This window comes from Tachyglossus aculeatus (assembly GCF_015852505.1).
Source record: "Tachyglossus aculeatus isolate mTacAcu1 chromosome 12 unlocalized genomic scaffold, mTacAcu1.pri SUPER_6_unloc_3, whole genome shotgun sequence".
NCBI classification, from domain to species: Eukaryota; Metazoa; Chordata; class Mammalia; order Monotremata; family Tachyglossidae; genus Tachyglossus; species Tachyglossus aculeatus.
Window position 1 is genome coordinate 7547589 of NW_024044830.1, and position 22557 is coordinate 7570145.

The window sequence follows — 22557 nt, forward strand, 5'->3', positions numbered from 1 at the left end:
GTTCTTCTGACTCTCAGGCCTGTGCTCTAGCCAGTAGGACACCCTGTTCATTTATTGAACATTTTACCATGTGCACGGCACTATTCTAAATGTTTGGGAGATTGCAAAGCGACACAGCCGACAGTCACCTCTCTGCCTTGCCTCAGGTTTTCAGTCTAGAGGGGAAGACAGACAGACATTAATATACATCATGTGTGCTGTATAATTCATTTATGCAATCGTATTTATTTAGCTCTTACTGTAAACAGAGCACTGTACTAAGCGCTTAATTCGAAGCTCTCTGCATAAAGTAAGCACGTAAGAGCTCAGAGAAATCGTCTGAAAGAGCTTAGAGAATTAGTTTGGCCTAGTGGAGAAATCAAAGACCTGGGGGTCCTGCCTCTGACCCCTTCATCCCCCCCCCCCCCCCACATTGTGAGCTTGTTGTGGGCAGGATGGGGTCTGTTTTTATATTGTTCTCTCCCAATTGCTTAGTACAGTGCTTTGCACACAGTAAGTGCTCAATAAATACGACTGAGTTTAACTGAATTCTGACAGGAAAAAAATTGTTAAGCGCTTATCATGCACAAAGCACTGCTCTAAGCGCTGGGGCAGATACAAGATAATCAAGACCCACAAGAAGGTCATAGTCTAAGTAGGAGGGAGAACAAGTATTGAATGCCCATTTTGCAGATGGAGGAACTGAGGTACAGAGAAGTAAAGGGATTCACCTAATGTCACACAGAAGGGACATGGCAGGGCAGGGATTAGAACCCAAGTCTACTGACTCAATCATATTTATTGAGCACGTTCTATGTACAGAACACTTTACTAAGCACTTGGGAGAGGACAGTATAGCAGACACTTCACTGCCCTCATTGTGCTTACTGGTTTAGAAGCAAGAACCCCGTCTTGGGAGTCAGAAGATGTGGGTTCTAATTCTTCCTACGCCACTTATCTGTTTTGTCATCTTGGGAAAACCACTTCATTTCTCTGTGCCTCAGTTCCCTCATATGTAAAATGGGGATTAAGACTGTGAGACCTATTGATAGATTAGATAGGTCGCACAGAGGCAGGACGTCCCCCACCCCCATCCATCGCAGATCACCTCTCCCACCCTTCAGTTCAGACAGAACTGAGACCCAGAGAAGTGGAGTGACTTGCCCAAGGTCACACAGCAGGCAAAGGGTGAATCCGGGATTAGAACCCAGGTCCTTTCGACTCCCAGTCCCGGGCGCTTTCTAGCCACTAGGCAGCGCTGCTTTCTCTTGTTCAACTCTCCCTGCTAGGCTGACTCTGGTCCTCCCCCGAGGTGCCTGATAAAGTTTCCACGACTACCCCGTCACCACCCAGAGCGGATGTACCCGCCGGGCTCGGGGGACCAATTGCAACTTTAGTCCCCTGACATCTACGACCCAACCAATCAGAAAGTGCCCAGAGGAGGCCATTACGCTCCAGATCTCGGCTCCTCGAAGGTTCCCAGGTGAGATTTTCTCCTCTTGAGTTGAAACTTTCTCCTCATTACTCTGAACCGATAACTCAAAATAAACTTATTTCATTCAATTCACTCATTCATTCAATCGTATTTATTGAGCTCTGTATTAAGAGCTTGGAAAGTACAATTCGGCAACAGACAGAAACAATCCCTACCCAACAACAGCCTCACAGTCTAGAAGTGGGAGACAGACAACAAAATAAAACAAGTCGGCATCAATAGCATCAAAATAGATAAATAGCATTATATATATACATATATACATCATTAATAAAATCAATAGAATAATAAATATGTACAAATATACACAAGTGTTGTGGGGAAGGGAAGGGGTTAGAGAAGAGGGTGGGAGTCAGGGTGATGGGGAGGGGAGGAGGAGCGGAGGAAAAGGGGGGCTCGGTCCGGGAAGACCTCCTAGAGGAGATGAGCTCTCAGTAGGGCTTTGAAGTGGGGAAGTGTGCTAGTTTGGCAGATGTGGAGAGGGAGGGCGTTTCAGGCCAGAGGTAGGACGTGGGCCAGGGGTCGACAGCGGAACAGGAGAGACCGAGGCACAGTGAGGAGGTTAGCAGCTCGAGGCTGGACTCTGACTTAATTGACCTTGCTGTTGACTTCCTTCTCCCTTTCTGTCCCCGGGGGCCTGGATCAAGACCTGAAGGGAAATAAGATTTTGACAAGTGAAAGGTTTCAGGAGAAGTGTTGAACTTTCCCCATCAGACTGCGAACGAAGCTATGTTTTGGATCATTTTTTTGAAAAAGAGCCCGGACCCGGGAGTCAGAGGATATGAGTTACTGATGTACACGTATAAGTAAGTTCAGAAGTGTTAGAAGTGGCCAATGACTTTAAATATTACCTAGAATTTGCTCCCTTTATTCACCCCTTCTAACCCTGCCTCTCTTTAGTTGTAGGAGCTCGCAATCTAATCAGTACAACAGAATTAGCAGACACATTCCTTGTCCACAGTGAGCTGACAGTTTAGTAAAGCCAACTCCGCCACTTGTCTGCTGTGTGACCTTAGGCAAGTCACAACTTCTCTGTGCCTCAGTTTCCACATCTGTAAAATGAGAATTAAGACTGTGAGCCCTGTGTGGGACAGGGACTATGTCCAACCTGATCACCTTATATCTACCCCAGCGCTTAGAACAATGCCTGGAACATAGTAAGCACTTAACAAATACCATAACTATAATAATAATAAAGCTCCTACTACACTGTGGTGGTAGGATCTTGCAATGGAATCATTAAATAACAAAGTTTACAAATACTCGGATCAGGAAAAAGAACAAAGATGTTGTAAGAAGCATTGCAAGTACTGGTAATATTTATTGAGCACCCACTTGGTGAGGAACATTGTCCTAGGTGCTTGGGAAGAACAGAGAAAAGAAGGGAACTTACATTGTAGTGAGGGAGACAAACAATGAAATATTTACAACTAAGGGGTCAAAATAAATAACCTATTAAGCAGATGTACAAGTGTAAAGAAGTTCAGAAGTGCTAGAATTTGCCAATGACTTTATCTTTGCCCTATAATTTACTATCTTTATTCACCCCTCCCTCAGTCCCAAAGCATTTATATGCATATCCATAATTTATTCCTATGAATGCCTGTTTCTCCCTATAGACTGTAAGCTCGTTGCAGGCAGGGAATGTGTCTACCAAATCTGTTATATCGATGTATTGTACTCTCTGAATCCCTTAGTATAATGCTCTGCAGTGAATGCTCGATAAATGCAAATGTTGACTGATCAATATTGAAAGGTGGCATGGCCTAGTGGATAGAGCACGGCCCCGGGAGTCAGAACGACCTGGGTTCTAATCCCAGCTACGCCACCTATCTGTTGTGTGATCTCAAACAAGTCACTTCACTTCTCTGGGCTTCAGTTCCCTCATCTGCAAAATGGGGATTGAGACTGTGATTGTGGGACACGGACTGTATCCAATGTGATTAGCTTGTACCTACCCCAGCTGTTAGTAGAGTTCTGGCAAATAGTAAGCACTTAACATTACTATTAAAAAAATATTGCTTTGTGTTCTGGGAAATTAATTGAGAAATAGCTGAATAAATGATTGACTCAATATTGCATCAAATTGCCCATCAGTGCCAAAGATAGGAATGAACAAATAAGCATCAAAGGAGGCTGTGAGGCCGACTTGGAAGTTGGGAAGGGATTTGGGAAGACTTTCCTGAAGAGATGAGACCTCAATTAATCAATCAATAATATTTATTGAGTGCTTACCATGTGCACAGCACCGTACTCAGAGGTTGAGTATGTCCAATACAGCAGAATTAGCATGTACACTCCCAGATATGGGGGGGGGGGGGTGTGCTTATGCTGAAATTTCCATAACCAAGTGGAAAATTCCCCTTGGTATTCTGGCTGTTGTCTTCCTGAAGCTCCTCGCAGGGGGAAGTAGGTATAAGGGGAGAGAGAAAGGGGATCGGGTGGGATGAGATCTTCATTAAGACAGAATGACCACTGCTCCTGCTCTAGAGAAAAATTCCAGGTCGGCGTTATTCTTTTCTGCTAACAATAATAATAATAATAATAATAATAATAATAATAATAACAATATTTGTTAAGTGCTTGCTATATGTAAGGCACTGTACTAAGTGCTGGGGTAGATACAAGATACTTGGGTTGGACGCAGTCCTTGTCCTACAAAGGGCTCACAATCTTAATCCCCATTTTACAAAAACGATAACCGTGGCTTAGATAAGTGAAATGACTTGCTCGAAGTCACACAGCAGATACGTGGCAGAGCTGGAGTTAGAACCCAGGTCCGTCTGACTCCCATGCCCGTGCTCTACCCATTAGGCAATACTGCTTCCCTAAATATTGAGGAGAGTACAATAGAAGAATAGAACAGACGAAACCGTTGAGAATGTCAGAGTACAAATATATCAGGCTGAAGATTGTTCTCTCCTGAGTGCTTAGTACAGCTGTCTGCACACAGTAAGTGCGCAATATATACCATTGATTCATTGATTGATTGAATGCACAGTTGAATTTACATATCTATGTAAATACTGAGGATGGTCATAGGTGCTAAGAATGGCTATCGTTTTGATCCGATCAGGATGATTAGAAATTAATCTGTGAATGCTTCCCGGAAGAGGTGGGATTTTAGGGGGAGATTGAAGATGTGGAGGACTGTGGTCTAGACTTCTTTAAGGGGAAGGGAATTCTGGGCCAGGAGACCTGCAGGAGCGAGGATTCGGAGGGAAGAGAGTCGAGAGTGAGATACAGTTGGAAGGTTACCTCGGGATAAAGAAAGAATGAGAACTGAGAAGTAATGGGTGAAGACAGCCTATAGGAAAGATCAACTGATCAGCCAATCAATCGAAGCAACATGGCCTAGTGGAAAGAGCCTGGGCCTGGGAATCAGAGGACCTGGGTTCTAATCCTGGCTCTGACACTGACCTGCTCTGTGACCTTGGAAGAGTCACTTCACTTCTCTTTGCTTCAGTTCCTCATCTACAAAACGGGAATTAAGATGGTGAGCCTCACGTGGGACACGGTGGGCTGTATCCACCCTGATTAGCTTGTGTCTACCCCAGCGCTTAGTATAGTGCCTGAGGCACAGTAAGCCCTTAGAAAATACGCTATACATAAAAAAGAAAAGAACCTTTGTGAGGGACAAATGAAGAACGGATTTGTTTTCTCCCCTCTTTCAAACCTTTATTAAAATTCCACCTCCTCCAAGAGACCTTCCCTCACTAGGCCCTCATTTCCTCTTCTCCCACTTCGTTCTGCGTCGCCCTTGCACTTGGATTTGCTCCGTTTATTTACTCCTCTTTGATTCCAACAGCACTTATGTTCATCTCGTTGTGGGCAGGGAATGTGTCTATTCATTGTTATATTGTACTCTCCCAAATGCTTATTACAGAGCTTTGCACACAGTAAGCGCTCAATAAATACAATAGAATGAAAATGACTATCCATAATTTACTTATAATAATAATTAATAATAATTATAATATTTGTTAAGCACTTACTATGTGTCAAGCTCTAAGCCCTGGGGTAGGTATAAGGTAAGCATGTTGTCCCACGAGGGGCTCACAGTCTTTATCCCCATTTTACAAATGAGGTAACTGAGGCCCATAGAAGTTAAGTGACTTGCCCAAGGTCACACAGCAGACAGGCGAAGGAGCCGGGATTGGAATCCACATCCTCTCACTCCCAAAACCGGGCTCTTGCCACTATGAGAAGCAGCGTGGCTCAGTGGAAAGAGCACGGGCTTGGGAGTCAGAGATCATGAGCTCTAATCCCGGCTCCACCACTTACCAATTGTGTGACTTTGGGCAAGTCACTTCACTTCTCGAGGCCTCAGTTACCTCAGCTGTAAAATGAGGATTAAGATTCTGAGCCCCAACGTGGGACAACCTGATTACCTTGTATCTCCCCAGCACTTAGAACAGTGCTTGGCACATAGTAAACGCTTAAAAATGCCATCATTATTATTACTATAAGCCACGCTGCCTAATGCCTGCCCCCGCTTCTAGACTGTAAGCTCACAGTGGATAGGGAATGTGTCTACCAACTCTGCTGTACTGTACTTTCCCAAATGCTTAGAACAGTGCTCTGCACAGAATAAGTGTTTGATAAATACGACTGATTAATCGAATGACTTTTAGCCTAGCCTGGAGAAGGTCAAAGAGTCAATTGATAACTTTATTTGGGACTGTGAGGAGGGGTGGACCAACTTCCCAAAGCCAATTAAGGAGGAAATAGGCTAAGAAAGAAAGCAGGGGAGATTTGGATAAAATCACAACTGCGGTATTTGTTACACTCTTATTATATGTCAAGCCCTACATTAAGTGTCTGGTGGATAGAACACAGGCCTAGGAGTCAGAAGGATCTGGACTCCAATCCAAGATGTCTGCTGTGTGACCTTGAACGAAACACTTCACTTCTCTGGGCCTCAGTTATCTCATCTGTAAAATGGAGATTAAGACTGTGAGCTTCATGTGGGACAGGAACCGTGTCCAACCTGATAGCTTTGTATCTACACCAGTTCTTAGTACACTGCCTGACAGCACTTCGCGAATGTGTAATAATAATGATGATAATGTTGGTATTTGTTAAGCGCTTACTATGTGCAAAGCACTGTTCTAAGTGCTGGGGAGTTACAAGGTGATCAGGTTGTCCCACGGGGGGCTCACAATTTTAATCCCCATTTTACAGATGAGGTAACTGAGGCATAGAGAAGCTAAGTGACTTGCCCAACATCACACAGCTGACAGTTTGCTGAGCTGGGATTTGAACCCATGACCTCTGACTCGAAAGCCTGTGTTCTTTCCAGTGAGCCACGCTGCTTCTGGGTAGTTGCAAGTTATTGTTATTCATTCATTCATTCAATCGTATTTATAATGATAATAATAATAATAATAATGATGATGTCGGTATTTGTTAAGTGCTTACTATGTGCCAAGCACTGTTCTAAGCTCTGGAGGGGATACAAGGTAATTAAGGTTGTCCCACGTGGGGCTTACAGTCTTAATCCCCATTTTTCAGATGAGGGAACTGAGGCACAGAGAAGTTAAGTGACTTGCCCAAAGTCACACAGCTGAGAAGTGGAGGAGGTGGGATTAGAACCCATGACCTCTGTCTCCCAAGTCCGTACTCTTTCCACTGAGCCACGCTGCTTCTCTTATTAAGCACTTACTGTGTGCAGAACACTGTACTAAGCGCTTGGGAAGTAAAATTCAGCAATAGAGACAATCCCTGCCCACACCGTGTTTACAGTCTAGAATGGGGGAGACAGACATCAGAACAAGTTTTGTTAAGCACTTACTATGTGCCACTCACTGTATTAAGCACTGGGGTAGATGCAAGATCACCAGATTCCACATGGAACGCACAGTCTAAGGAGGAGGAAAGACGGGTAGGGAATCCCCATTTCATAGATGAGGAAGGTGAGACCCAGAAAGGTGAAGTGACTTGCCTAAGGTCACTCAACAGGCAAGTGGTAGAGCCGGAACTGTAAGCCCGTTGTTGGGTAGGGATTGTCTCTATCTGTTGCCCAGTTGCACTTTCCAAGCTCTTAGTACAGTGCTCTGCACACAGTAAGCATTCAATAACTACAATTGAATGGATTAATGTATGAATGAATGAACATGGGTCCTCTGACTTTCAGCCCCAGATCTGTCCCCGTCCACGGATATTTTTTTTCTTGAGGGTATTTGTTAAGCACTGACCGTGCGCAGGGCACTGTACTAAGCTCTGGGATAGGTTCAAGCTAATAATACTGGACACAGGCTCAATCTCCATTTTACAGATGAGGTAACCGAATCCCAGAGAAGCGAAGCGACTCGCTTACGGTCACCCAGCAGGAGTGGAATTAACACCCAGGTCCTTCTTGTCCACCGTCGGATCGAGAAAGAGCACACAGGAAGTGCTCAATCAATACGATTAAATGAATGAATGAATCGAGTTAACGGCCCGCGGATGGCAGAGAGAAATGGGACCGGGGTGACCGGCTTCCTCCTGACGGGACTGTCAAACCAGCCGGAGGTGCGATTCGCGGCCTTCCACGCCGTCTACTCGGCCACGCTCCTGGCCAACGGTGGCCTCCTTCTCGCCCTCCGCGCCGACCGCCATCTCCACACGCCCATGTACTTCTTCCTCGCCAACGTGTCGTTGCTGGACGTCTCCCGCCCCACGGCCGCGGTGCCCAAGTGACCGGCGATCTCGTTGGCTGGGTGCGCCCTTCAGCTCTATTTCCTGGTGTCCCCGGCGGGGATGGACGTCTTGCTCCTGTTGGTCACGGCCTCTGAGCGTTGGTTGGCCATCCTCCGCCCTGTCCGCTATGCTGTTCTCATGGACGGGAGAGTGTGCGTCGCGCTGGCGGCCGGGGTCTGGCCGGCCCGCTTTCCTGCACGCGTCCTTCACCTTCACGCTGACCTTTTCCCGCTCCAACCGGGTGGACCAGTACTACTGCAACATCCCTCCGGTGACGGGCCTGTCCCGCTCTGGCGGTGGGCGGGATCGGCACCTTCTCCATCACGTTAGTCTCCTACGTCCTCGTCGCGGCCACCACCTTGAAGAGACGCTGGGCCTAGGGGAAGTGCTGGGCCTGGTCCACCTGCACTTCCTGCCTGCTGGCCGTCGGCTTCTTCTACAGCCCCATCATCGTCACCTACATCCGGCCGTCTTCCGGTCACTCTCCCAGAAGCGACGGGCTCGTGAGCATGCTTTATGGCGTCCTCAACCCCCTCCTCGACAGCCTGAGGAACTAGGAGGTCAAGGGGGCCCTCCGGAAGTTGCTGAGGCAGACGTTAGGCCCGCTGGGATCTCTTCGGCACCCGTAGGAGCGCTATGAACTGGGCTTGCCCGGGAGCCGGTGCGCTGGACTGAGCACTTGGTAAAACGCAACAGGAGCCTCATTCCCTGTCCACGGGGAGCTTACACTCCTCGGAAGCAACGTGGCAAGTGGAAAGCTCACGGATCTGGGCGTCAGAGGACTTCATTCATTCAGTCAGTCAGTTGTATTCATTGAACGCTTCCTTTCATTCCTTCATCCATTGAATTGTACTTATTGAGTGATTACTGTGTGCAGAGCACTGTAGGCAAAGTACTGTACTAAACACTTGGGAAAGTACAATATAACAATAAACAGACCCTTTCCCTGCCCTCAGCAAGTTCGCCGTGTGTTCTGATCCTGGTTCCGCCACATACCTGCTGTGGGCCTTTGGGAAAGTCATTTCACTTCTCTAGTCTGTAGCTCTTGTGTGTAGCTCTACACTGTAAGCTCCTTGTGGGCAAAGAACGTGTCTGTTTATTGTTACATCGTATTCTCCCAAGCACTTAGTTAAGTGTTCTGCACACAATAAGCACTCAATAAATACGACTGAATGAATTAAATGAACTCTCTGTGTTTCAGTTCCTTCATCTGCAAAATAGGGGTAAAATACCTATTCTTCCTCCTACTTAGACTGTGAGTCCCATGTGGGACCTGATCATCAGGGACTGCGCCTGACCTGATTAGCGTGTTTCTACCACAGCACTTATATAGTGCTTGACACAGAATAAACACTTAACAAATGCCACAGTGTTGATGCTGATGATGATACTAATACTAATACTGCTATTAATTATATTCTGATTATGTGTGAGAATGGAGTACTAGCCACTTCACTTCTCTGTGCTTCAGCTGCCTCATCTGGAAAATGGTGATGAAGACTGTGAGCCCCACATGGGGCAACCTGATTACCTTGTGTGTACCCCAGAACTTAGAACAGGGCTTGGCATATAGTGAGTGTTTAACAAATACCATTATTATTATTATTATGTGTTTTGCTATGCTTTTATGTACCCTCTCCAGCGTTTAGTACAGTGTCTACCACTCAGTAGGTCTTTGATAGAATGAAAAGAGCAAAACTGATTGCACGCTATCTCCTTTGGCCTGTAAACATCTTGAGGGCAGAGACAAGTGTCTTGCACTCATCCAAACATTTAGTACGGTACCTAACACTGAGTAGGTGCTCAATAACTGCCAGTGATGGATTGATCTCATGGCTCTCCATTATACTCTAAGTTACTCGAGGGAAGGAAACGTATGACTTACTATTTATTCAATCGTATTTATTGAGCTCTTGCTGTTGCAGAGCATTGTACTGATCGCTATTGTCATATATGCTTCAAGAATTTGAAGCAGCACGGTCTAGTGGAAAGAGCATTTGTCAGGGTGTCAGAGGAGCTGGGTTCTAATACCGGCTCTCCCCCATGTCTGTTGCATGACCTCGGGCAAGTCGCTTCATTTTTCTCTGCCTCCTCTTTGTAAAATGGGGATTCCATCCCTGTTCTCCCTCTCCTCTACACAGAGAAGCCAGTTAGCTTCTCTGTGCCTCAGTTAACTTATCTGTAAAATGGGGATTAAGACTATGAGCTCCATGTTGGACAAGAACTGTTTCCTATCCAGTTATTCATTCATTCATTAAAACGTATTTATTGAGCTCTTACTGTGTGCAGAGCACTGTACTAAGCGCTTGGGAAGTTCAATTTGGCAACATACAGAGATGGTCCCTACCCAACAACGGCCTCACAGTCTCCCCCAGAGTTTAGTAATGTCCCTGGCACGTGGCAGGTGTTTAACAAACACCATAAAATAAGCAGAAAATGAAACAGACTGTGAGGCCAGTGTGGGGCAGAGAATGCGTCCGACCTGATTTAGTTGTATCTACCCCTCTGCTTTGTCCCAATATCATAAAGATAATAGTAAGAATAACAATGATAAAGTACTTAGTATAGGGCTGGCACTCAGTAAGTGCTCAATAAATGCCACCAAGTCATTGATTCTGTATTGTGTCTTTGGTAGCTCCAAATAGCACAAAAATGGCTAACACAGAGAGGTTGTTTCCCTGGAGGATTGCAACACTTAGGGAAGGTTGAAATCCTGATTTCATGATTTTTTTTCCTAAATGGTATTAGCTGAGCATTTGCTATGTGCCAGGCACTGTACTAAGCGCTGTGGTGTGCACCTGGAGCAGTGCATGTCCCACATAGGGCCCACAGTGAACTTAACAGTCTAGAAGGGGAGACTGATACACTCCCAAGCCTTTAATACAATGCTCTGTACAGAGAAGAAATTCAGAAAATACTATCAATTGATTGATACATATGTACGTATACGTTTATTGATTGTTATATTTATCCTTATACATACTTATACTTATTCAATTTTTTATTCAACCATTTCATCCTGACACATTTCCCGTTAAATCTTCGTTTTCCTTCTGCTTTTATTCTTTTAAATACTTTTGATCTCTTCCCTCCCATTAAATTGCAAGCTCCTTGATGGCAAGGCAATGTGTTTCTTGCTTCTCTTGAACTCTTCTCAGTGTTTAGTACTTGGTGCTGAATGCTTAGTACAGTAGAGAACTCGATGCTTAGCCCAGTACTAAGGACCCAATCGGCTCTGGATAAACATAGCCCATTGATTAATTGGATAGGGGAAAAACCAGATGGAAACCAAACATGTCCTGCATAGAAGTTTGGTGAATGGCCACCCCAGTGTGCATGTATACATGTAGTATGCGTATGCATGTGTGAGAATGTAGGTAATAATAATAATCATGATGGTATATATTAAGGGCTTACTATGTGCTGTGCACTGTTCTAAGCACTGGGGGAGATACAAGGTAATCAGGTCGTCCCACGTGGGGCTAACGGTCTTCATCTCCATTTTACACATGAGGGAACTGAGGCACAGAGAAATTAAGTGACTTGCCCAAAGTCACACAGCTAAGTGGGAGAACCAGGATTAGAACCCACGACCTCTGACTCCTAAGCCTGGGCTCGTTCCACTAAGCCACAGCTGTTTCCTCCACATAAGTGTGCACTTATACATCTGCATATGTGTTCCTGCATATGTTTGAGTGTAGTCACGTACATTTGTGAGTGCACGTGCATTCATAAATACATGTGCACATGAATGTATGCCCGTATACAAGTGGGAGTGTTTGCACATATGCATATATATGCTTATATATCTGTGAACATGTACATATGCACAAATTCATTCAGTCATATTTCATTCAATTATATTTCATGCAATTGTATTTATTGAGCACTTACTGTGTAGAGAGCACTGTACTAAGCGCTTGGGAGAGGTCAATTCAACAACGAATAGAGACAATCCCTACCAAACAACAGGCTCACAGTCTAGAAGGGGGGAGACAGATATCCAAACAAGTAAACAGGCATCAATAGCATCAATATAAATCATCAAATTTATAGATATATGCACATCATATATATATAGTATATAATCATCATCAATCGTATTTATTGAGCGCTTACTGTGTGCAGAGCACCGTACTAAGTGCTTGGGAAGTACAAGTTGGCAACATATAGAGACAGTCCCTACCCAATAGTGGGCTCACGGTCTAAAAGTATATAATGTATACAAATGTGTGCATGTGGATGTGTGTATAAGTCACTTCAATTCTTTTTGCTTCAGCTACCTCATCTGTAAAATAAGGATTAAGACTGTGAGCCCCACGTGGGACAACCTGATTACCTGGTATCTACCCCAGCGCTTAGAACAGTGCTTGGCATGTAGTAAGTGCTTAACAAATACCATCATCATCATTGTTATTATTATTATTTGCACATATGTATGGCTGCAGACAAACATATGCACATATGTACACCACCAACATGTATGTGTGTGAGCATGTTTATATGTGTATGGGGCTATGTACGTATGGATAAAAATGTAAATGTATGCATATGTGTGCATTTGTGTGTGTTTTGAATAACCTCGTCCATCGCATTTTAACAGAGTCTGGAGGCCTACACGAGAATACAACTCGTCAGCAGAGGAAAATTGTCCAAAGAGGCTTTGTCTGGGAGATGAGAGCTGGGAAGACTTTGCTCCACTCAGGAGTGAAGCTGGCTGATTTCCCCGGCAGACTCCATCCTCGGCGTCCTCTCTGCTGGGGGTCACTCCTAGGACACAGTGCAGTTGGGTGGAGAGAGTGTCAGCGTCTGCCGACCCCTGCCTCGTCCCTCCCGGGTACCCTTCCCCCCTCCCTCCAACCCAGCAGCCCAAGAGCCACCAGAAGCATCTCTGTTGCTCTCCCCAGGCTAAAGCGAGCTCGGTGAAAATTAGCAACCAAGCGTTGCCCATTGCACGGAGGCTCTCATGGACTTGTTAAAAATGCAACGTGTGGAGCACTTCAGAACGTTATTAATAGGATGCAAGGGGGTGAACTTCCTATCGAGGTCTCAAGTGCCAACCAGCTTGAAGGAGCAATCAGTGGAGGCCACTCGGGGCTGAGAGAACCGAAAAAAGGAGACGGCAGCTGCCGGAAAAGTTTATCCCCTCTCCCTAGAGGGAAATCAAGTCAGACGGAGGCCTAGTTCTCATGCAATGAGGAGGGAGAGGCGGGGAAAATGAACAGCAGATGCGAAAATCTTCTAGACTGTGAGCCCGTTGTTGGGTAGGGACCGTCTCTATATGTTACAAACTTGTACTTCCCAAGCGCTTAGAACAGTCCTTTGTACACAGTAAGCGCTCAAATATATACGATTAGATGAATGAATGAATGAATGAATGAATGAAAGAATGCTGGACTTTATTCTGATTCCTTCTCGGGCCTGCTTCCCTCCTCCCCCTCCAAATTCCTCAGATCGCTGGACACTGTCGGCACCCCTTGGCCAGCAGAAGATATTTTTTTTCTCCTAGAGAGCATCCCCCCAGCTCACACTCCGATGGAGAGGTGGAGGAGGAGCGTGAGAAGCTGCATCGCCTAGTGGTTAGAGACCGGGACTTAGACTCGGAAGGACCTAATTCTGCCTCCTCCTCTTATCTGTTGTGTGACCCTGGACAAGTCACATCGCTGTATCTCAGTCCCTTCATCTGTCAAATGGGGATTAAGACCGGGACCAAACTGTTGAGCCTGTATCTACCTCAGTCTTTAGTACAGTGCCTGATACATAGTAAGTGCCTAACAGTGATCACCACCTCTGTTATGTACTCTCCCAAATGTTTAGTCCAGTGCTCTGCCCACAGTAAACACTCAATAAATTCCACTGATTGATTGTTTGACTGACTGATTATCCTTTGTGCTACTGTCATACGTGACTTCACAAATTCCAGCCTAGTCCAGGACTGAAAGACATGAGATATGGGTTCGAGAACAGGCACTGCTATTTTCGGCTGTGTGGCTTTTGGAAAGCCCCTTAACTTCTCTGTGGCTATTTCCTCATTGGTAAAATGGGGGTACAATACCCGTTTTTCCTCCCTTTTACAATATTAGTCCAGGGACTGTGTCCAATCAGTTTATCTTGAATCAATCTCAACACTTATAGCACAGTGCTGGGTCCATAAATAGCAGCATTATAAAAATTGCATAGGAGTATGCGCTGAGGAAAGGAAAGAAGTATGAAAATGCAAAGACGTGTTGGAAGGAAAGCTTGGGAGTTAATCTGAGAAGTCTTCCTGGAGGAGATGGGATTTTTCTAAGGAAGGCTTTGAAATTGAATTCACTGAGTCCAGTTCCCTTCTGTGGTATTAAAGGTATTTATTAAGTACCCATTGTTGGCAGTGCACTATATTAAGCTCTTGGCAAAGTTCAACAGGAAGCAAAGCACTAAGTACAGGGCTCTGGGTGCCAATCTCAGGTCCCTCTGCTGCGTGACCTTAGGCAAGTCATTTAACTGCTTAGGGCCTCATTTTCCTCATCTGTAAAATGAAGGTTCAATACTGGTTCTCCCCTCTGGACTGTGGGCTCATTTTGGGTGGGGAATGCGTCTACCAACCCTGTTATATTGTACTCCCCCAAGCGCTTAGTACAATGCTCTGCACACAGGAAGTGCTCAATAAATATAATTGATTGATTGAAAGATTCTCCCTTCTACTTAGCCTTTGAGTCCCTTGTCAAACAGGAACTGTTTGACTATCTTATATTTTTCTCAGTGTTTAGTAGAGTGATTGGCACAGAGTAAGAGCTTAATAAATACCACTACTATTGTTATAAGATTATTTATTATTAACTGATATTAATAATAAAACATTTATTAAGCTATTATTAATAAAAATCAGCTTCCTCAGCACTTTGGCAATCACAACCCCCCTTAGTGTTTTTGTACACGTTGATATACCTCTTCAGCTATACCAATCAATCAATAAATCATATTTATTGAGCAATTCCTGTGTGCAGAACACTGTTCTAAGCGCTGGGGAGAGTAGAGTATAATAGAGTTGGCAGATACATTCCCCACCCACAACGAGCTTACAGTCTAGGGGGGTTCACACGGCAGACAAGGTGTGGATCCGGGCATCGAACCCAGGTCTTTCTGACTCCCAAGCCTGCACTCTATCCATTATGCCACGCTGCTTCCAGGGATTAGAACAATGATCGGTACCTAATAAGTGCTTAACAAATGCCATAATTATTATTCTCACTGGAGCAGGCAATAATCACTTCTAACCTACAATGAGCTCAGTGCTGTAGCCTCGGTATGCGCTGTTTCTCGTGGACAGGGCCTCTTGGGATCGATCAATCTTTCAATCGATCAATCAATGACCAATAGTGTAGATTGAGTGCATTTTGAGTGGTAAACACTGCACTAAATACTTGGGAGAGTAAAAAGAAACAAGACCCAGTGTCAAGGAATCAATGGCATTTATTGAGCAGCTACTACATACAGAGGATTGTGCTATTACTACTACACCAACACCTAATTATAGCATTTTTTTAGCGCTTACTATGTGCCCAGCACTTTTCTAGGCACTGGGGTAGATACAAGGCAATCAGATTGAACACGGTCTCTGTCCCACATGGGACTCACAGGCTCAATCTCCATTTTATGCATTCATTTCATTCATTCAATCACATTTATTGAGCATTCATTGTGTGCAGAGCATTACTAAGCGCTTGGAAAGTACAACTCAGCAAGAGAGATAATCCCCACCCAACAACGGGCTCACAGTCTAGTAGGAGGAGACAGACAACAAAACAAAACAAGTAGACAGGCATCAACAGCATTTTACAGAAGAGGTAACTGAGACACAGAGAAGTAAGAGACACAGACACAGTGAGACACGCTGAGAAGCAGCGTGGCTCAGTGGAAAGAGCACGGATTTTGGAGTCAGAATTCATGGATTTAAATCCCGGCTCCGCCACTTGTCAAGTGTGTGACTTTGGGCAAGTCACTTAATTTCTCTGTGCCTCAGTTCCCTCATCTGAAAAATGGGGATGAAGACTGTGAGCCCCACGAGGGACAATCTTAATTACCTTGCATCCCCCCAGCGCTTAAAACAGTGCTTTGCACATAGTAAGCGCTTAACAAATGCCATCTTCATCATTAATAAATGCCATCATCATTATTATTATTGAAGTGATGACAAAGTTCACACAGCAGACAAGTGGAAGAGTAGGGATTCGAACCCACGACCTCTGACTCCCAAGCCTGTGCCCTTGCCGCTGGACCGTACTCAGCACTTGGGAAGGTATAATAGAGGTAGAAGACCTGCACCTCCTTTTCCTCAACTCCCCCTCCCCTCCCCATCACCCCACCTCGTTCCCTTGGCTCTACCCCATCTTGCCGCCCCACAGCACAGACGAGAAAGAGGCACAGTAAGGAGGTTAGCGGCAGAGGAGCGGAGGGTGCGGGCTGAGCTGTAGAACGAGAGATAAGCTTGATAAGCTAGTATCCACCCCAGAGCTTACAACAATGCTCGACCCATATTAAGCGCTTTACAGTGAAGGAATAATGCAATTCATTAATTTACAGACAGGAGGAAAAGATGGCTAAAATGGTCACGCATGGAAATGGTGATGTTCAAAAGAACTACAGGAGAATGTAGGTGCAAACCTGATGAGACTCTCACATAGGGCACAAATATGCACATTTTCCCGTCGTTTGCTATCGGATATGGAAATTATCCCTTGAACTCTTCAGGCCCTCCAGCGGAGTGAACAGAAAGTGATTTTGGCGCCCCCCCTGCAGGATGCCTGAGGAAGGAGTAGATGACCTGAGGAAGGAAAGTCTCTGCCCTCAATGGACTGATAGTCTTTTTGACGTGAGGTGGATGAGCTAAGCATCTTGGCTTAGAGGAAAGAGCCCGGGGTCGGGGATTCAGAGGTTGTGGGTTCTAATACTGGCTCCGCCACTAATCAGCTGTGTGACCTTGGGCAAGCCAGTTAATTTCTCTGTGCCTCAGCTACCTCACCTGTAAAATGAGGATTAAGACTGTGAGCCCCACATGGGACAACCTGATGATCTTGTATCTACCCCAGCCCTTTAAACAGTGCTTGGCATATAGTAAGCGCTTAACAAATACAATAATTATAGAGAAGCAGCATGGCTTAATGGAAAGAGCACAGGCCTGGGTGTCCGAAGTCGTGGGTCTAATCCTGGCTCTGTCACTTAACAGCTGTGTGATTTTGGTCCAGTCACTTAACTTCTCTGTGCCTCAGTTCCCTCACCTGTAAAATGGGGATTAAGACTGGAGCCCCACGTGGGACAAACTGATTTCCTTGAATCTACCTCAGCGTTTAGAACAATGCTTGGCACGTAGTCAGAGTTTAACAAGTACCATCATTATCATTATTATAATGGCCAACGTGTAGCTCCATCCTCCCCCAGGGACTACAAGGGATTAGGATGGGAAAATATTTAGTTGTATTTTATGCTCCTCCATGAAGCAGCGTGGCCTAGTGGATCTAATCCCGGCTCCGCCACTCATCTGCTGTGCGACCTTGGACAAGTCACTTGACTTATCTGAGCCTCTGTGACCTCGTCTGTAACAGAGGGATTAAGACTGTGAACCCCATTTGGTACAGAGACTGTGTCCAACAGATGTGCTTGATTCCAAACCAGCGCTTAATTCAGTGCCTAGCATAGATGAAGTGCTTAAGAAACACCACAGTTATTAGTATTATTATTCACTGGGCCTCAGTAACCTCATTTGTAAAATGGGGATTAAGACTGTGAGCACCAAGTGGGACAGAGACTTTGTATCCACCCCGGCGCTTAGTACGGTGTCTGGCACGTAGTAAGTGCCTAAAAACTACCATTATTATTATTATTATTATTATTATTATTATTATTATTATTATTATTATTATTATTACTGGAGGGGGCGGTGGAGGAGAGAATCTCGTTCCTCATTGGTGGAGAAGTAGAGAAGCAGTGAGTCTTGGTGGATAGAGCCCGGACCTGGTAGTCAGAAGAATGTGGATTCCAATCCTAGCTCTGATGCATGTCCGCTGTGTGACCCTGGCCAGGTCACTTCACTTCTCTGAGCCTCAGTTTCCTATCTGTAAAATGGGCATTAAGAGCATAAACCCCATGTGGGACAGGGACCATGTCCAACCTGATAAACTTGTATCTATCCCGGAATTCAGAGCAGCGCTCGGCAGCCAGTAAGCTCTCAGTGAGTACGATAATAATAATAATAATAATCATTATTATAATCGGCCCTTCAAGGAGGAGAAGACCTTCCAACTCTCGCCTGGATCCCTCTGTTGCAGAGGATGTAGACTGCCACCACCTCCTGTCGAAGGAGCTGGAGGAGGCGGGCTGGATGTAGGTGTAGATGACAGGGGAGTAGAAGAGGTGAGAGGAGCAGGTGGAGAAGGCCTTCCTCTTGCCCTTGGCCATCCGGATGCGGAGGATGGCGGCCTCGATGAAGCCATAGGAAATGCAGATCAGCAGGAAGTCCCCATGACCAGGATGTGTTGACCACGAAGACCATCACCTCGTTGGCCCAAAAGGGGATGCAGGAGAGGACCAGCAGGGGAGATGGGATCTCTCAGAAGAAGTGGTCAATGGCGTCCGGCCAGCGGAAGGTGAGCCGGAGGATGAGACCCATGTGGACCAGGCATTGGTGACAGCGATGAGGAGGACGGTGGCGAGGAGGGCGGAGCAAGTCTGCCGGCTCATGATTGCGGCATAGAGGAGAGGGAAGCAGATGGCCACATAGCGGTCATAGGCCATGGCGGTGAAGGGAACCATCTCGGCCCCCAGGGACCAGGTGAAGAAGAAGAGCTGGACTATGCAGCCGCCGTAGTTAATGGTCTTTCGGCAACCCAGCGTGGTCTCCAACATCTTGAATACGACGGGGGAAGTGCATAAGACGTCCACCAGGGCCAGGGTCAGCAGCAGGAGGTATATGGGCGTGCGCAGGGCCGCGCTGAGACTGACTGCGGCCATGATGAGACCGTTGCCCAGCACAGGCACCAGGTAGACGTACAGGAAGATGGCGAAGAGGAGGGGCCGCAGCTCGGGGCGGTTCGACTGGCCCAGGATGACGAACTTGGACACGGTGCCGAGGTTCATCGGACTTGGGGTGGGGGGACTGGGCAGGGGCTGGTGAAGGGGAGAGGAAGAACTGGCCATGGAATGAAGCAGGGGAGGTGGCAGGGAGGTAGGTGGGAGAGCTGGTGGAAAAGTGGAAAGGGAGAGTCGGTGGTGGAGGTGAAAGGGAGAGATGATGGAGAAGGGCAGAGCTGGAGGGGAGGAAGGAGGCCGAGCTGGTTGGGAAGGGAAGAAGGAGAGCTGGTGGTCCAGGTCAAAGGTAGAGCTGTTGTCTGCTTCTTTGGTCTTTGTCGTTCCTGGCTCTGGGAACTGGACCTGGACGATGTTCAATTAGGAATAGTGAGAGAAACTGAGGAAACAATAGAAGTAGTTTACTACTACTATTACTGGTACTACTAATAATAATGGTGTTTGGTAAGCGCTTACTATGTGCCAATCACTGCTCTAAGCGCTGGGGTAGGTACAAGGTAATCAGCTTGGCCTAGGTGGGGCTCACAGTCTTAATCCTCATTTTACAGATGAGGGAACTGAGGCACAGAGAAGTGAAGTGGCTTGCCCAAGTCTTCTTCTTCTTCTTCTTCTTCTTCTTCTTCTTCTTCTTCTTCTTCTTCTTCTTCTTCTTCTTCTTTTTCTTCTTCTTCTTCTCTTTCTCCTCTTTCTCCCTTCTCCCATCTTCTTTCTTCTTCTTTCAACTGTGTATATGTGAGTGTGTATATGTGTATGTGAGAATGAGTGCTGGTGTATATGTGTGTGGATATGTGAGTCTGTGAACTTACGGGTGTCAGCATGAGAAATGTTTGGGAGTGTGTGTGAGAGCTGATTGAGAGTGAGGGTGTGTAAGTGTGAACATATATGTGTGCAGGGAGTATGGGTTTGTGTGTATGTGTGTACCTCACCAACCCCCAGACCGAAATTCCCACAGCTTTCCACAATAGGGGCAAGCATTCATTCATTCACTCGTATTCATTGAGCGCTTAATGTGCGCAGAGCACTGTACTAAACGCTTGGAAAGTACAATTCAGCAACAGGTAGAGACACTCCCTGCCCACAACGGGCTCACAGAACCAATCAATAAGTACGACTGATTGATTGATGGCTGGATGAATGGCTATCACGGGGCTCCTTTGAAGAGCGGAATTCTAAGTTTCCAGCCTACACTGCTAGAGTCCGGGACCCACGTTATCTCCCCGCCCCAGCCCCCCGCTTCCCCCTCCCTTCAAGGTCAGCCTCTGGAACCCTCCAACTCACTCGGCCTTGACACATACATCAGCCTCCACGCTGCCTTCCTTGCCCCTTGTCTCTATAATTATTGTATTTGTTAATACAATAATTATAGAGAAGCAGCATGGCTTAATGGAAAGAGCACAGGCCTGGGCGTCCGAAGTCGTGGGTCTAATCCTGGCTCTGTCACTTAACAGCTGTGTGATTTTGGGCCAGTCACTTAACTTCTCTGTGCCTCAGTTCCCTCACCTGTAAAATGGGGATTAAGACTGTGAGCCAGTCTGTACTCCAGTCTGTACTTCACTCTTCTGCCCGGATCATTTTTCTACAAAAAAGTTCAGGCCATATTTCCCCACTCCTCAAGAACCTTCGGTGGTTGTCCATCCACCTTCTGCATCAAACTCCTCACCATCGGCTTTAAAGCATGTAGTCAACTCGCCCCACCCTACCTCACATCATGGGTCTCCTACCGCAGCCCAGCCCGCACACTCCACTACCCTAGCGCCAGGCCACCCACTGTGCCCCGATCTCATCTATCTCATCTATCTCGCCGTCAACCCCTTTCCCACATCTTCCCCCTCACCTGGAACTCCCCCTCCAGACCCCATCTCTCCCCACCTTCAAAGCCTTACTGAAGGCACATCTCCTCCAAGAGGGCTTCCCTGATTAAAACTTCTTTTCCCCACTTCCCTCCCCTTTATTCACTGTCTAGGCTCTCGGGACCTCTGGGCAACCTTTACCACTTACATACACATCTATAAATTATGTATTAATTATTAATTTATATTCATGCCTGTCTTCCCCTCTAGACTGTAAGCTCATCGTGGGCAGGGAATGTATGTACCACCTCTATTATATTGTACTCTCTCAAGCGCTTAGTACAGTTCTGTGCCCACAGTAAGTGCTCAATAAATACCATTGATGTTGATGACATAATAATTACGGTATTTGTTAAGCACTTACTATTTGCTACGAACTGTACTGAGCACTGGGGAAGATAGAAGATAATCACGTCTGGCAAAGATATGGCCCCAGATGTCCTTTATAGTAGGAATAATTGTGGTATTTAATAAACATTCACTATTTGCCAAGCAGACTAAGAGCCAGCAGGACTAGGGTTCTAATCCTGGTTCCTTCACTTGTCTGCTGCGTGATCTTGGGCAAATCACTGAGTTGCCTCATCTGTAAATTGAGCCCAATGCGATACATGGGAATTGTCTAACCTGATTATCTTTTATCTACCCCAGCGCTTAGATAAAGTGCTTGGCACATAGTAAGCATTTAACAAATACCATTTAAAAATATAGGAAAATCAGGTCAGACACAGTTCCCATCTCACATTGGGCTCAGAAGAGAGGACAGCAGGTCTTTTATCCGCTTTTATTTCCATTTACAGGTGAGAAAACCGAGGCTCAGAGAAGTTAAGTGACTTGCCAGAGGTCTCACAGAGCTAGTGGAGCCGAGATTAGAGATTAGAGGTCAGGTTTCATGACTTCATGTTTTGTCTTCTTTCCAGTAGGAGATAATTTATTATAAGCCTTTCAATCTCTCCCCACATGACCATGACCACATGGCTGTCAAGTCCTTATCTGTTAAATGGGGATTAAATACCCCTGATTAGCTTGTATTTAACCCAGGATTTAGCACAGTGCTTGGCACATAGTTAGTGCTTAACAAACAAATACATTAAAAAAGCCCCAAAATGCCTTCTATCCCTTCCCTTTAAACTGGTAACCCCCATCTAGGTCTGGGAATGTGTCTGACCTGATTATCTTGCTTCACCTCCAATGCGTAGTACAGTGTTTGGCACATAAGAAATGTTTAACAAATACAAAAATTTTAATAATTATAGTAAATAATAATAAAAACCACAATACTAAAAGTGGGCAATTCTATGAACAGGATAATTCTCTCAACACCAACAGATTTCATACAGATAGAGTCATTCTTCTCATGTTATTTTTTAGGTTCTTATTCTGTGCCAGACACTGAACTAAGTGCTGGGGCAGTTACGAGCTAATCAGGTTGGACACAGTCTCTGTCCGACATGGGGCTCACACTCTTAATTTCCCGCTTTTACAGGTGGGGTA

The 22557-nt window shown here is 45.8% G+C and overlaps 1 protein-coding gene across 1 annotated transcript; it reads right to left on the reverse strand.

Annotated features, from left to right (window-relative positions):
• Positions 1 to 8708: 8708 nt before the first annotated feature.
• On the reverse strand, positions 8709 to 19267 carry LOC119921607 (olfactory receptor 13G1-like). Its single transcript, XM_038741720.1, has 3 exons — positions 18797 to 19267; positions 18480 to 18610; positions 8709 to 8769 (listed from the first exon to the last, which is right to left on the reverse strand). Exons 1-3 carry the CDS (start codon positions 19265 to 19267, stop codon positions 8709 to 8711), a joined length of 663 nt encoding a protein of 220 aa, XP_038597648.1.
• Between the last annotated feature and the right edge of the window lie 3290 nt (positions 19268 to 22557).

Coding starts and splice junctions, on each gene's coding strand:
- LOC119921607 (XM_038741720.1), bottom strand. CDS start 19,267: ATGAACCTCGGCACCGTGTCCAAGTTCGTCATCCTGGGCCAGTCGAAC. Junction 18,611..18,796: donor CCAATGCCTGGTCCACATGG/GTCTCATCCTCC, acceptor GGCTTCATCGAG/GCCGCCATCCTCCGCATCCG. Junction 8,770..18,479: donor TCCAGCTCCTTCGACAGGAG/GTGGTGGCAGTC, acceptor CGGGTGCCGAAG/AGATCCCAGCGGGCCTAACG.